Genomic DNA, 14,740 nt, shown 5'->3' with positions numbered 1-14,740 from the left:
TCCAGAGAACTCCACCAGACTGGTTGAAGGATGATCAGTCCTACACTGGGCTTGACTTCTTCATAGGAGAGTGGCTTTGATTGCCTAGACTGTGATAGCAGCTATGCAAATAAATATTTTGATTATTTATTTGGGAGAAGAGGATTATTTGATGACTCTCTTGAAGTATATGTAGGTTTATTATGAGGAGGAGGTAATTTTTTTCCCATTGTTATTGCTGATTCAATGAGGGAAAGTACATTGTATCAATAGTTAAAAATAAGAAAGACTTTCCTTAGTGGAATTAAGGTATACTGTGGGGATTCCCACTTTGCAGAGTTGACTTGATGACATCAAAATCCCTGTTTTCACCTTTGAATCTATGAAATTAGGGATGATGTCATTGGAGTGACCAACTGCCACCCATGAAGAGGCTGTTGAATTGGGCGTTACATTCTGCAGTCACTGCCTTCAGGTAAGAGTCAGAGGGTACCTGCTGTGAGTGCAGGACTGTCTTAGGCTCTGCTGAAGAATCACAGCATTATCCTGGTGCATGTATCTCACTGGGGAGACGATAGGAAAAGTCAAGTTCTAGTAAAAGGTAGCTTTTTCTTATACATGATACAGATTACAAGCGCAGAGAATGGCTTTCAAAGGAATTAGGAACCAGAGTAAGTAAGGCCATTCAAGACAAAGGGAACAGCATGTAAAGCGATGGAGTGCTGACAGAGGTGCCAGGTCGTTTTGTGTGTGGTTTCAGACAATGTAGGGCATAGACAAGCTCTACTGAGGAATAAAACATTCATAAACATTTCACTAAGCACCAAGCTCTATGCAGACCCCTGTGCGTTTGCTCATTCAGTCCTCATAATAACTCTAACATAGGGTTAGAAACATCATCTCGGTTTGCTGTTGATAAAATGAAGGCATAGAGTGGTTAAGTGAGTTGCCTAAGATGACACAGCAAGCAATTGATGGAGCAGGGAATTCAAACTCAGGTGGTCAGAATTCAGCTACTGGGACTAAAATTTAATTCCAGAAACATTAGTTATCACTTCCTAAAGGCAAAGCACAAACTGAGGTAGGAATTGTAGAGTTTGAGAGTAGCAAAATGTCTTCAAAAGTCAGTTCAGTTCAGTCGCTCAAGCTCAACATGTAGGTCTACTGTAAATGTCTGTGAATTCAAAGTCTATTTTCAAGGAGTATATACTCTGGTAGGGAAGACAGACATGTATATATAACTACAATGCACAGAAGGCTACAGGTATTGACTGATCAGATTGGATAAATCTGAGGGGGCAAGAAAGTTATCCTATAAAAAGAATTGAGTTTTTGAGCAGGAGAGTGACGTGATGAAAACTTATTACTGAAAACTTAATCTGCTGACTTGTGCTCCTTGTTTCCTTATTGTCAGCAACATTAAGCCACTTGGAACTCCAAGCAAGTTAGATACATGGTATAGAAAAGAGGAGGAAATATTTCTCTCTCTCATGTCCTGCTCACCAAAATTCTGCTAAATTGGCTTAGATGCTGGAATAATAAATTGGAATAAAAGCTGAAGCATAAAATCTAAAGACATGCTGATGCTTTTTGTTCAATCACTATTGTTCCTGAGAATATAAGGAGCCCCCCGCGTCCAGGCTGTAGGGGTTGGGTAGAGGCCTGGAAAGATTATTTGTTGCAAATGTCCAAGATATAATTTGTTGCAAATTAAGATATAAGGAACTAAAGAGCCTCTTGATGAAACTGAAAGAGAGTGAAAAAGCTGGCTTAAAACTCAACATTCAAAAAACAAAGATCATGGCATCCGGTCCCATCACTTCATCATGGCGAATAGATGAAGAAACAATGGAAACAGTGGCAGGCTTTCTTTTCTTGGGCTCCAAAATCACTGCAGATGGTGACTGCAGCCATGAAATTAAAAGACGCTTGCTCCCTGGAAGAAAAGCTATAACCAACCTGTCATATTAAAAAGCAGAGACTTTTTTTTTTTTTTTACCAAAAAAGGTCTGTCTAGTCAAAGTTATGGTTTTTCCAGTAGTCATGTATGAATGTGAGAGTTGGACTATAAAGAAGGCTGAGCGCTGAAGAATTGATGCTTTTGAACTGTGGTGTTGGAGAAGACTCTTGAGAATCCCTTGGACTGCAGGGAGATCCAACCAGTCCATCCTAAAGGAAATCAATCCTGAATATTAATTGGAAGGACTGATGCTAAAGCAGAAGCTCCAATACTTTGGGCACCTGATGTGAAGAACTGACTCATTGGAAAAGACCCTGATGCTGGGAAAGATTGAGGGCAGGAGGAAAAGGCGACAACAGAAGGTGAGATGGTTGGATGGCATCACCAGATCGATGGACGTGAGTTTGATTAAGCTCTGGGAGTTGGTGATGGACAGGGAGGCCTGGCATGCTGCAGTCCATGGGGTCACACAGTCAAACACGACTGAGTGACTGAACTGAACTGAAGATATATGTTCATTCATGCTCGATCATTTTAGTTATCCATTTATGCAGTGGGTCTGTCATTCGATGACTACAGTTGACCCTTGAACAACATGGATATGAACTGTGTGGGTCTCCTCATACAGTACTACGTAATTCAAGGCTGGTTGAATTCATGGATATGGATCCACAGATATGGAGGAGCCAAGTGTATGGAGGAACCAAGTATATGGAGGTTATATGCAAATTTTTGACTGCCTGGAGGGCCAGTACCCCTAACCCACCTATTGTTCAGGTTCAGCTGTATTTGTTCATTGAGTGCCACTGGGGACCTGGTACTGTTGCAAGTCTTGGAACATAGCAGAGTCTAGTATAAGCACAGTAAGACAGCTGTCCTCATGGAGTATGCAAGCCAACAGGATTATTCATACCACAAACCTTTCAGATAGTGACATGTGACACTGAAGAAACCCAAACAGAGCTACGGGATGAAGAGCGACAGGATGGAGGAGCAAGCTCTTTAAAAAGGAATCTCCGTAAACCTCTCTGACATTCCTGCAGACCTGAGTAATGAAGAGCCAGCCACACAAAGATCAGAGGGAAGAGCATTCCAGGCAGAGGAAACAGCCAGGACAGAGGCCCTGAGGTTGGAAGTTAGAGGAAGAGGCAGCAGGATCCTGGGCTTTTGCTATTAGCCTCATTCAGAACTTTGAAAAGCATATCTGAAATACTTCTTCATATACTATGTCAATGAAATATTTTAACAATTAGCAATTCAGTGATTCTCATTATTAACATTGTTCTTAATAACCATTTAAAATACTCCATCTGAAAAAATGGATATTTTAAAAAATTAACTTGAGTACAAACTGACAAATAGCAAAAAAGAAATAAAAACCATAGATAATGGGGGAATCCAAAATATGGATGAAAGGTTTCAGAAGATCACCTTGAGCTTGAGAAGGAGGAGGGGTGGTAGTGAGGATTGGAAATTAAAGGCTGAAAATCATGTACTATTTATTAATTTAATAAATCTGTCTTGATGTCAATGTAATCGAATGCTGCCACAAAATAATGGTCTCCTGCTGCTACATAAATGTTGAGACCAAGCTCTGATGTTTATTTTCAAGACAGGAGACATTGATCCTTCACTAATAGAATATTACAAGTTTATTTCTATTATGCTAAGTAACCAAGGTTGATTTCATTGTTGGATTTGATGGATGTTGGTGCTGTCATAGTTGAGAATGGTCTGGGGCTAGGAGGCCAAGAGGATGAGTATTTTTTCTTACCTAATTAGGCATCCTTGGATTACATTTTAATATAAGATCAATAAAAGAAAACTTTGGGGATATTTAGCCTCTAGGATCTTTCTTGTGATGCCCCAGAGATTGAAACTATTTGGCACAAGATTATTCTGTCCTGAAACGAAGAGACTCTAGAGCCAGAGAGTGAGTGAGTTGGATGAGGGCCCCACCCAACTGGAAAGGCAACAGGAAAAGTGATGAGAGGAAAAGACAGCGACAACAATAGGAGGAGGAAGTGAAGCCAAAAAACAAGGGAAGAAGGAAAAGTAACAGTGAACTACAACAATTCACCAGGAAAGGAAAACCACACAGGGGGGAAAAAAAAACCAAACCCAAAGGGAATTGCGATGGGCTGATTTAGATGCGGGGACAAGTTTTTGACCATTTCCAGAGGTAGGGCACTTACATACAGTGATCAGTGAATGGATGTCAGTGGAATCCAGTGATTCAGGTTTCCCTTTTCCTAAGCAGAATGTGAGTTAAAATGAAGACCTTGGTTTTGAATTTCATCTTTCATAGATCACACAGCCACCTAGTTCTGGGAAGTGTGGTTGATATTTCTCAGAGGAATGAACAAAGTGAAGATTGGAAATTAGACATGAACTGACCAATTTAGTCAGAGTAAGAATACTCATCTCTTTTAAACATAAAAAATTAGATTCATGCCACATCGCTTTTCCTTTTAATAACCTATAGTGAGCCAAGGGATTTACTTTGCAACAGTCAAAATGGGAGGAAATGATGTATTTGATAAAAGACAAGGCTGTAATAAAGCAGGGTGTGGCTTGGTGTTTTTGATTTTACCTAATCAGGGGGTTAGCTGTAAGAACAGAATTCAGTGCTGCTTACCATGCTGAAGCAAGGTCCTGTAAGCCCTGCTCGAGTGGCCCCGCCTATATTTAATCCAACCTGAATTCATAGAGAGGCTTGCCCTTCTAGAATCATGGTGCATGAAAGAGTAAATGCTTTGAGGTAGAGCATTGCATGAGATATTCTATGTAAAGCACTTAGATAGTACCTGGCAAGAGCTTGATAAATATTAGTGTTGTTAATACATAAGAAGTCTGTAGTGTGGTCCGCAAGAACTGAAATTCTTGCGTGGTGAACCATATGACATTGCCAAATCAACCATATCTGACTTGCAAATATAGCAGTTCCATGTGTTTCAATCTAATGTGTTCCCATGAAACTTGCCAATCTCTCTCACATTTTGTGCTTTTGTCAGGGGTTAAAGGGTGAAGAGAGGGAAGAGGGAAGAGAGGAAGAACGGGGAAAAGAAGGAATGGGAAGGTGGGAGTTTACATGGGAGAGCCTTTTGAAGAACCCGCACTGACAGGAAGCTGAAGTGATGAAATATAGCCCTGTTCCCCGCAACCCCTCTCACAGCCCTTTAGTGAACTCTCCAGGTTTTCAGAAAATTCCTGAGACATGGATGTGTTTCCTCATTCCACAAATGATAAATGCTCCTTTAAAATAAAACACCCAAACCATAGAGTAGAACTGACAGCTCCTAAAAGGACACAGTGCCAAGGCAAAAACAAATGAAGCAGCACAAGAACGTCTCAGTACACGGGTAACTCTTCCAGAGGAGTGGCAGGAAGTGCCCAGAGCTGGGTTCTTCCATGACCACCCTTCTCCATAGACTACCCACATCCATCACCAGAGTGACCTCTTCGTCTGCCTTCCTCTTAGAAACGGGACCAGGCTGAAGAGCCAGGCAAACGGACACGGTGCTTGTGAAGCCTCTAATTTCTGGGCACCTCTGCACCAAATATTGTATTAAAGAAAAACATTCCAGAGGTTGGTCAAAACTCTCCTTAACAAAGCAATATAGCCCTAAGTAGTGTCCATAGGCTTGTGGACCCTTATAAAGTTTCTCCTCAAAGAACTAAAATCCCGTGAGTGTTACAGGGTAGGAGGCACACTCAGAGGAGCAGTAACAGACTGCAAGACAAAAATGTCTTCTTCCTTAAATTTCCTAACACTGGCCCTCCAGACCACAGACAGCATGGGTCTGAGAAGTTGGGTGAGACTAATGGGTGTTGCCTCGTAGTAGTCAATAGCTCAGCACCATGTGGTGGGGACCCTTCTCTCTTCTGCATCAGATATTTAGGTCCAAAGAAAAAGGCCTGAGGAGTTTTGAAAGATGCTAATGGGATTATAACATTATTTATCTGTTGAGGAATTTGGTTTGTACAGGTATAATGTAATGATGATGCTGGCAGATAGCAGTTACTATCACAGAGTACGTATAAATCTTCAGGAACTTACTGCAATATATAGGATGGAGTCCAACTGCTTTCAAACACTTTTTGAATACCCCCAAAATAAAATATTAAAGTGTCCTCTATATCTCTGGGAAGTATACATGACCCTGATAAGATTGTTTATTCCTTATGACTGACTTGGCAATGACAATACTCAGCATTTATCTTAAGCAGATTTTTAACACTTATACCGTTTCAAGGTAAATAAAATACCATAGTGATATATTTGTCATCTTCCTTTTTTTTTTTTTTTTTTGCCACACTTGGTCGAGGAGATCCAGTTACGTTGGAAAATTATGAAAAGCAAATGTAGTGCTATTTTTTTCCTCCTATGTTTCCACTCCCAACAGAAGGAAATGACACTGCCTGAAATGTTGTACAGCTTCCCTCTTGAGACTGGGGCTTTTGTCAACTCCAAGAGTGCAAAGACATCACATTGGCATAACCTTAGTAGGTGAAAAATCATTGTGAAGATTTAGGAATGCATTAAAAAAATATAGTAATACTTTTGAAAAAGGAACACTCTTTGGCACACTTCCCATTATATAACTTTCAACATTTAATGACAAAAATCCAGCCAGTGAACACTGCAACACTTGGAATTTGTTTTGCAAAATGTGCTAAAGTGTAAGAAATTGCCATACATGGTAGCCCTGGGTTTTTTTTTTTTTAAATTTTTATTCGTCTTTAGCTTATGCACAATCCTTTGAATCAGAATTATTCCAAGTTCCTAAACTGCAAATTCTTGACAGTGTTAGAAAAACTAGGCACTCTAGAGAAGGAACTATTTAGAAGTGGTAGCTTTGCACACTGTCTCTCCTAAGTCATTGGTAAGTGTTTATATCTAAATTGGGATTTTAAAAATCTAGGGCAATAGGTTAAGAAAACAGTCTTGCCTCAGATTAGCTAATGTTAAACCAACAGCAGTGTGTCAAATGATGTTAATATGAGTCCCCATTTTACTTATTATTCTGGTATGAGAGACCATATTGCATAGTATATTATAGTTGTAATGACTCCATTCATTCCATTACTTTGGTACATGGCATGTGAACAGTTTTTGAATATGAGCATGCTGGTCTCTTCTGCTTAGGAGTGAAGTTTCAAACAGTAGTCTGAGTGACAAACATCTCAGAGCTTGCTCACATTCCTCTGTGGAATAGTCACTTCTGAGAGAAAGAGGTGCGGCTTCGTGGTCTGGGAACGGGACTGTCAGCCAGGAACACAGAGTTCTCATCTTGGAACTAGTATTGTTTGCTCTATGGAGCAGATAATGCTAATGAATTTTTCTTTGGACTCAGTTTACCAGGTTTAGAAAGCTGGTTAGGAAAATCTAATTAACTGGCATATATTCTGCTAAGTGACTTCATATGAAAAGTGATATAAATGTAAGTAGGGAGATGTTATTTTCATAAACGAATGAGTTCTATAAAACAAACAATAGAACAGTTTTGTCCTTCAGAAAAATTATCCCCTCAACAAGAAAATCCATCTTTATGTATAAATAGTTTAAATTTTCTAAATAAATATTTTCTACACTAAATGTTTTTCTTTTTTAACACCCCAAGTATTTTATGTGATGGAAATAATTAAATTCATGATTAGCTTCCATTTAAACATAAAGTGATAGTCTCTTTGTTCTGTGTATTAATAGCAAAGGGAAATCTTTTCTAAAGTTCCATGCACTGTAAGAATACAGACATTATTAACCTCAATGTTTTAGAGAAAAATTAGAATCTAAGAAATGTATAGTCAATCTAGAGCTTCAATAGGGTGGTATAATAAACTGCCTGTTTTAAAATGATAAAGACTTCCAAGAATAAGATGCAGGTTCCAGAAAGAGAAAATTGTGCATATGTGCCCAAACAAAATGGGAGGGAAAAAAGACCTAATGATTGAATAACTCTGGTGTTCTATATCTGACAGAATAAAGTTTTTTTTTTTTTTTAAAATTAACCTCAAATGCAAATGCTCCATTCTGATGGCTCAGCTGATCAGCATTCCCCTACTCTAAATCTAGCCGCCCCCTCCCCCCACCCAAATTAATCAGCATTATATACGAGGTAAAAAACCTTCAAACTTCTAAAAAAAAAAATTGAGATTCTTTACAGTAGGAATCTTTAAGTGTTCTAATTCTTCACCCTTGTAAAAAAATGAAAACAAACAAAACATGGGTCTTCGATTCTGTGTCTGGGATCTCAAATTTGGCTCTGAATATGTGTTTCAAATCTCATTAATTAGAATATTGGCCCCGTGAGATACAGTTGCTGATGCAAAGAACACTCTTTGTACTCAAAATAATTTGAACAAGGGCAAAGAAAAATTTTATTTACATGTGTAAACATTAAGAGAAAAATAAAACAGAGATGATGGTTCAGGTAGCTGCTTAGATATTTTAAAGATAATTGATTTGATTACTTAAGCTATTACTTAAGCTATAAACTATTATGAGATAGAGTAACAATCATGTTTTCACTTTGTGTATTTGTTGCATGATAACATTCTTGTAAAGGTAACTCTGACATTAACTTGGCAAGTTCTGAACTAAGACCTTTTGGCATTTTATTATTTCCAGATACTAAGACCAAATTGCTTTGAATCCCATACCTCACTGTGCAGATCTATAATTTATTTATTTTTTAAATATCAGAAAACATGCCATTATTCAAAAGACTCGTCCACGTAACAAATCTGGGTAAAGACCAATCAAATGAGTAACTTACAGCAATAAAGAGCAAACAGCCCTTCTTGTTTTCTTTCTTCATTTTCTTTTCTCTTTAGGAAAAAGCAAATTAAACCATGGCTATTTGTGGTCTTGCACTATAAGAACACATGTAGTCATATATTTTCATCCTATTAACAAATCTATTAGCTCAATGGATAAAAAGTAAAGTCCACTGTAAAGATGTCTTAGTGTCTTACATGGGGAGGGTCATCTGCTTTGTAGAGCCACAGCCTAAAAATCTTTCTCTGAAAGATGGTGCCCATTGGCTGTCTGTAAATGGGTACTGAAAGCAGCATTCAACAGCCCTGGGGCTTACAAAAATATACAGATGCCTGGGTCCATCCCCAAAGTTTCTGATTTAGTTAGTCTGGGCTGGGGTTCCAGATCTGGTATTTAAAAACAAATGAACAACAACAAGAAAAAAGTTCTAAGGCAATTCTAATGTGTCGTGACTGAGAATTAGAGAGGATCCCAAGACTAGTGCAAAGATAATATAGAACTTAGGTAATAGTACAAAGCCCACTCTCGGTTTTAAATGGAAACCTTACCTTATTCCAGGTGTGGGCAGCAGCTGCCAGTTTCCTCCTTGACAGCATTCTCTAACCAGTATCTACTAGGGAATGTTCTATGGGTGATGGAGCCTGGGGATGCTAATAATTTTCTGAGTTAAAGCTAATGGAAGTAGATTAAATCGAACAGCAATTTACATAGCAGCAAACTTGAAGGTAGAGTTTGTAAACAGTGACAGCCTGATAGACATTTGGTCATTTCAAACAAAAGTTTGTTAAAAGAGGGAGGTTATTACTCCTTCTGTTAGGGGGAAGCACACTGATTGAAACCGCCCACCCTGGCCAGGCACCATAGTAACCATTTGCATGCGTGGTTTTAGGACAGGAGGTCCTGGTAAGGAACACGGAACTAATAAGCCACCACCAACTGGAAGAGTTCAGGAAAGGTCAAAAGGGGACACATGTCCGACCACCTCCCAGAATCCTTCTCTCTCTCTGGCATCCAATCTTGGCTGAACAAGGTGTGCACCACCAGGAAGGACTCCAAGTCAGAATGATTGGCTAAAGACAACCCGGAAACTAATCCCATCACCATAAAACCAGAGACTGTGAGCCACGTGGCAGAGGTGTTCTCCTGGGTTCTACTGCTCTCCACCCCGGTGCCCTTTCCCAATAAAATCTCTTGCTTTGTCAGCACATGTGTCTCCTCGGACAATTCATTTCCCAGTGTTAGACAAGAGCCCAGTTTTGGGCCCTGGAAGGGGTCCCCCTTCCTGCAACACTTCCAAGTACCTCAGAGCCCAAGAATGTCCTGTCCCCACCACTGCAGGTTATTGTAAACAGAGAGGAGAATTTTGAATAAGAAAAGGTAGATTAGCTCTCAAAAATCAACTTAAGCCAGTGTGACTTTTTTGACTTTATCTTCACTTCTATTGGCTGAATTTTTGTCCTTTTAATAAAAACATTTTATTTTTCTTGTATCCTTTTGTATTAGTCAATCCTCTACTGTAATTGTCATCTTTTGCTATATTCTAGGGCTACTTCATTTAATCTTGTTTGTTATTCTTATTTTTCTTTTTACACTTTACCTTTTCCATTTTTGTTTTCATTTTCCTTAACATAGCAGGTCCCTTCTCTTCATTTTTCCCAGTGTTTGATTTATGTTTGGTTGCCAGCACCTTTTCTGATTCTTTCATTTTTACTAACTGCCCTTCCTTAACCTTCTGTTGATGTTATATTCCTATCACTTGCTGTCAATGCCCACACAAGCCCATTTCTTTCCATTCCATCTATCTCAGAATCTCCATATACATTTTTATGATCCTACTACTAAAAGTTTAAAGCTGCATGTGAGGAAAAGAAAGGTCTCTTTCTCCATTTGAATGTTATTTCCTCTCCCCTCCCATAGCTGTTCCATGTCTTTTTATCCTTTCTTGATGTTTTCCCCTATCTGACCCCCAACTGCATCCCACTTCCCCTGTCACTCCCTATTTGATGCCCATCTCTTCTTTTTAACCGTATTTGCACTCTGTCTCATTTTACATCCAAGGATCTCCACAAGATAAAGGATGGAGTTCAGTTGGGAGCCAGGTTGTGTGTGTTTTCAGAAACTTTTTTGCCTTTACTGAAATGGGATTGGGGCCTGGGATCCATGAATATTCTCGGGCAGCCGTTCAGCTCTGGCAAAAGCTTTGTACACCTTGGAGCACAGCTGGGGCCTATTCTGATGGACAAAGACAGGGATGTTTTCAAAAGCCTTCTACGGTCTTTTCCACTCCAAAGGTCAGGATGAGTTGGCATCAACGCCCAAAGCTAGAGAGGCAGGCCAGGTGGGGATACCCGGGGCCCTTTTCTGCAGTAGGTCTGGCATGTCGCGGGGCTCTGATCTTAGCAGGACAAGGTGGGGGCCATTGAGGCCCCAGGAGTCACTGGGCCACCTTTGGGAGGCAGGCTCACCTCTAAAGAGAGGAGCCAGGCCCGAGCCCGAGTGCTCCCCCGGGCTGCAGGGCGCGGCCCCAGGAGCCAGGCGACGCCACCCCAGCGGCGCCAAGGGCCGGAGGCATAGTCCCTCCCCGGAGGGAAGGCGAGTCGCTCCCGGTCGCTCAGCCAGAAGGTCGAGGGAACAGTGCGCGTGTCCCCCGCCAGCCGGCCCTCTGGGAGCTGGGCGGGGGCGACACCGCAGGGAGTAGGGCCGAGGACCGCAGAGATCAATCCTGGGTACCGGCGCGGGGTCACAGACAGGAGAGGAGCGGGAGAAAGGGGCTGGTGGGGGAGGCTCCCCAGGGCGGCTGGGGCCGTAGATCTGCCTGTGTACTCGGCGGGCGCCCTGAAGTCTGGGCCGCTCCGGCTCCGCCGGCTCCTGCCAGAGACTCCAGGCCACACTTTCCCCTCCTCCCGGCGCCTTCTCTCCAGTGAGGAGCCGAGCGCGGGCGGTGCGGGGGGAGGGGCGGCGGCGGAGGGAACAGCCAGTTGTTTAAAATCCTTCTAGAGCAGTTTCTAATTCCCCCCTTGCGCCGGGGTTCGGAGGGGGGAGGGGGGCAGAGGAGCGGGAGGAGGGAGGAGAGCGGAGAGGGAAGGAGGGAGGGAACCCGGGAGGGAGGGAAGGAGGGAGGAGACTGCCGCTTAGGCTGTAGCCGCCGCCGCGCGCTTCGGCAGGCCGGAGGGAGGGGGGGGGGAAGGCCTGTCAGTCTCGTGCGTTGCCTGGGCGAAGGGGGCGGAGCTTTGGCGTGGGGCGGCCAATAGTGGGGGTGGCTGCGTGGGTCGCCATGGGGACGGGGCTGTTCCCGGGGAGGCTGTGATGGGTTGACAGGTGCGTGACAGTGGGAGCTGCTCTCGGCACAAGCATGTACGGCAAAGGCAAGAGTAACAGCAGCGCCGTCCCGTCCGACAGCCAGGCCCGGGAGAAGTAAGTGTCTCCGCTTCTCACCCACCTCCGCCTTCTCACGCGCGCACACACACACACGCACGCACTCGCACTCTCTCTCGGAGACACCCAGAGACACAGACACTCTCTGCCGGGGGAGAGCCGGGGGGTGGGCTGGCAGGGGGAGGGGTGCGCGAGGTGGGGGGCGTGCGGTGCGGGGAGCGGCTGTCTCCCAGGAGGGGCTCGCGCGGGGCTGGCGGCCGTGGGGTCTGGCGGGCGGGAGGGAGCGAGTGTGTCGGGGGGCGGCGGCGGTGCTGGTGGCGGGGATGGAAACTTGTTTGGGTGATTGAGGGAAATAACCCGCGGGTTCACCTCCTCGCAAAGTAACTTTGGAGCTGGGGTCCGGGGCTGCGGGGAGCGGAGAGCCTCCGGGGGTAGAGGTTGGGCGAGAGGGGTCAGCTGCGTGGAGGAAGGCACGCGGAGGGAATGTGGGTGTTCGGTGGGGGCGGGCCGGGGTCGGGGCGGGCAGCTCGAGGGGCGCCGCGGCGGGGGGCTCGGGTGCCGGGGCCGGTTGCGCCTGGCGAGGCGAAGGCAGCGGGGCCGGGCGCGCGGCGGGCGGAAGCCGGGCGTGGAGCGGCCGAGCGGGGCCCCGCTGGGCGCGGAGACGCGCGCTGGGCGCGGAGGGCGTGTGCGGGGCGTGGGCTGGGTGGGCGTCGGGGCTTTCCTGGTCCGGAGGAGGGACGCCGCGTTCGCAGCCCCGTGCGCCCCGCGGAGCTCGGGGCAGGGGGCGCCAGGGGCGCCGCTGAAGTTTGGGAGTCAAAGGACCGAGTTCCCGGGGAGGAAAAGTGTGCTGGCGAGAAGCGGGAGCTGCTGGGGTAGGCTGGCGTTTCTGCCGCTCGCAGTCTCCCCAACTCGGCGGCGGCGACGGCTGGAGAACTTTTTTTTTTTTGGAGACTTCCAGCCTCCCAAACGTGGAGGGCCGTGGCGGTCCGGGCGGCGAGCGGGGGTCGCGGGGCGCAGAGGAGTAGCGATGGGGGCCGCGGCCGCTGGCGCCAGGAGGACTGTCTGCGGTGGGGAGGGGGCAGTGGTCCGAACCCGGACTTGCAGGAAGGATCGAAGCGGGGAGACGGGGAGGAGTTAGTTGTTCGGTCGGTGTGGCGAAGAGATACAGGTGTTAACTCCGGTGGGAGCCCAGGGGAGGCTGGTGAGAAAAGAGCCCCTCCCGGCCTGGGATGCCACCGTCACGGCACGCTGCGAAGCAGGGTTGTTTGCTTCTATTCTTATGTGCTTGTAACGGTGATTTGGTTGTTACTAAAAATGAGAGCGCATAGTGACTGTGACCACTGAGGAAGAACCCCTCTTTTCTGTGCAGCAGCTCTTATGGTGATTCCCATTAACCACCTCCATTCTGAGGATGAGGCGTATCCCTGTCATTGGACGCGCTCTGCCCTTCCGAGGACTTCAGACTGGGGAAAAGTCTGAGAGCATCTCTCAAAAGCTACTTTAGTCACCTTGCACAAGGAAATAGCTGCGTAAATAAAAACCGAATGTGCAGAAACTACCGGGTTTCCCTCCTAGTTTTAGGCAGTTAATAGTCTTCTGAAAGTTTCTTGTGCCCTACGGTTGGGAACATTTCCTAATCTTCGTGTTGGTAGCAATAAACGCAATTCCTATAGGATTTAGGGGCGGCAGGCCTTGGCATATCAAAACAAACCAAAAAAAGATACTCCCCGCCCCCCTCACCCCCAAGGTATTTTCTGAGCTGTATTCAGGATCTTGTTGCTGTTACTAGGAGTATGTAAAAGATTTAGCATTATAGGTTGGTTAAGAAATAGCAAGTTACTGAAATTGAAGTTTTGAGATAGCGTAATTTGTGTGCATTTATCATTTAGTGGCAATATATCTGAGAAAATAGAAACATTTAGGGAAGATGTTTTAATGATTACAGAGTATTTGGATTTCATAGTTTTGGGAGTGAAGGAATTGAAATGTGTATTGAGGTATATTTTACTTATTTTCAGGGTGGTTGAATTTGAGAATCCAAATTTTGGGTTTTATTTGAACTTCCAGGAATGGCTGAATTTAATCTATATTATGATAACTTTGTAAAAAAATTTTAAAAGCATCTAGCATAATAATAAGGAAGTTGAACCTGGTGTGTCTTAAGTCCTTTCTAGCTCTAATTCTGTGGTTATGTCACGAAAATAAATAATTGCCATTTTGTTGTCAAGTCTACCAAACTGAACACCAAGTAACATCTACACTTGTAAGCCAGGTGGTGAGAGTTCTGCTAGATGGTGCTATTTGATTTAAATAAATTTCTTCCATTCATTATAATTGGCAGCAGGAATCCTGGATTGCTTTGCCTTATGGACTACATATAGGTAAAGAGGCCACTTTTGGAGAATTGACAATGACCATTCTGAGTTAACTGTTGTTGCGTTAATTTCTAGGCGAATGTTGTTTGAATCTAAGACAAACATTGAGGTAGATTCTGTTTGATGCAATAAGTTTCATTTTGCTAGAAGAGTTGATCTGATTACTCATTTTTTGCCCTTTATGTGTACTTGGGACTTTAAGGGCACTGTTCCACAATAACCTACTGACTTTTGAAGATAGGTATCTTGAAGTTGTCTTTAAAATGGATA

General features: G+C 44.1%; 1 protein-coding gene and 1 long non-coding RNA gene across 26 annotated transcripts in view; both read left to right on the top strand.

Annotated features, from left to right (window-relative positions):
• The window catches only part of LOC147369888 (uncharacterized), an 83,796-nt gene extending 73,871 nt beyond the window's left edge, over positions 1 to 9,925 (top strand). The window contains exons 3-4 of one of the 2 annotated variants that reach the window (XR_015168052.1): positions 372 to 454; positions 9,610 to 9,925. This is a non-coding gene — a long non-coding RNA (uncharacterized LOC147369888). The remainder of the gene's footprint in view (positions 1 to 371; positions 455 to 9,609) is intronic. The other variant, XR_015168051.1, reaches the window with a different exon arrangement.
• A 2,138-nt stretch (positions 9,926 to 12,063) lies between these two features.
• Positions 12,064 to 14,740, top strand: part of SSBP2 (single stranded DNA binding protein 2) — a 311,630-nt gene continuing 308,953 nt past the window's right edge. For 12 of the 24 annotated variants that reach the window (XR_015168031.1, XR_015168030.1, XR_015168029.1 and 9 more), the window contains exon 1: positions 12,064 to 12,134. Coding sequence is in view for 15 of the 24 variants with exons in the window: in XM_086412832.1 (XP_086268958.1) it covers positions 12,073 to 12,134 (62 nt within the window). In the remaining 9 variants the exon portion in view is untranslated. Of the gene's footprint in view, positions 12,968 to 14,740 lie in introns of all 24 variants that reach the window. The other 12 variants (XR_015168027.1, XR_015168026.1, XR_015168025.1 and 9 more) reach the window with 1 other exon arrangement.

This window comes from Bos grunniens, chromosome 7 (genome assembly GCF_055505025.1).
Source record: "Bos grunniens cultivar Pamir isolate PY7600 chromosome 7, Bosgru_T2T1.0, whole genome shotgun sequence".
In the NCBI taxonomy this organism is placed as follows: domain Eukaryota; kingdom Metazoa; phylum Chordata; class Mammalia; order Artiodactyla; family Bovidae; genus Bos; species Bos grunniens.
Note: the sequence above shows the minus strand (reverse complement) of the source record. Positions and strands in the feature narration are given on the sequence as shown.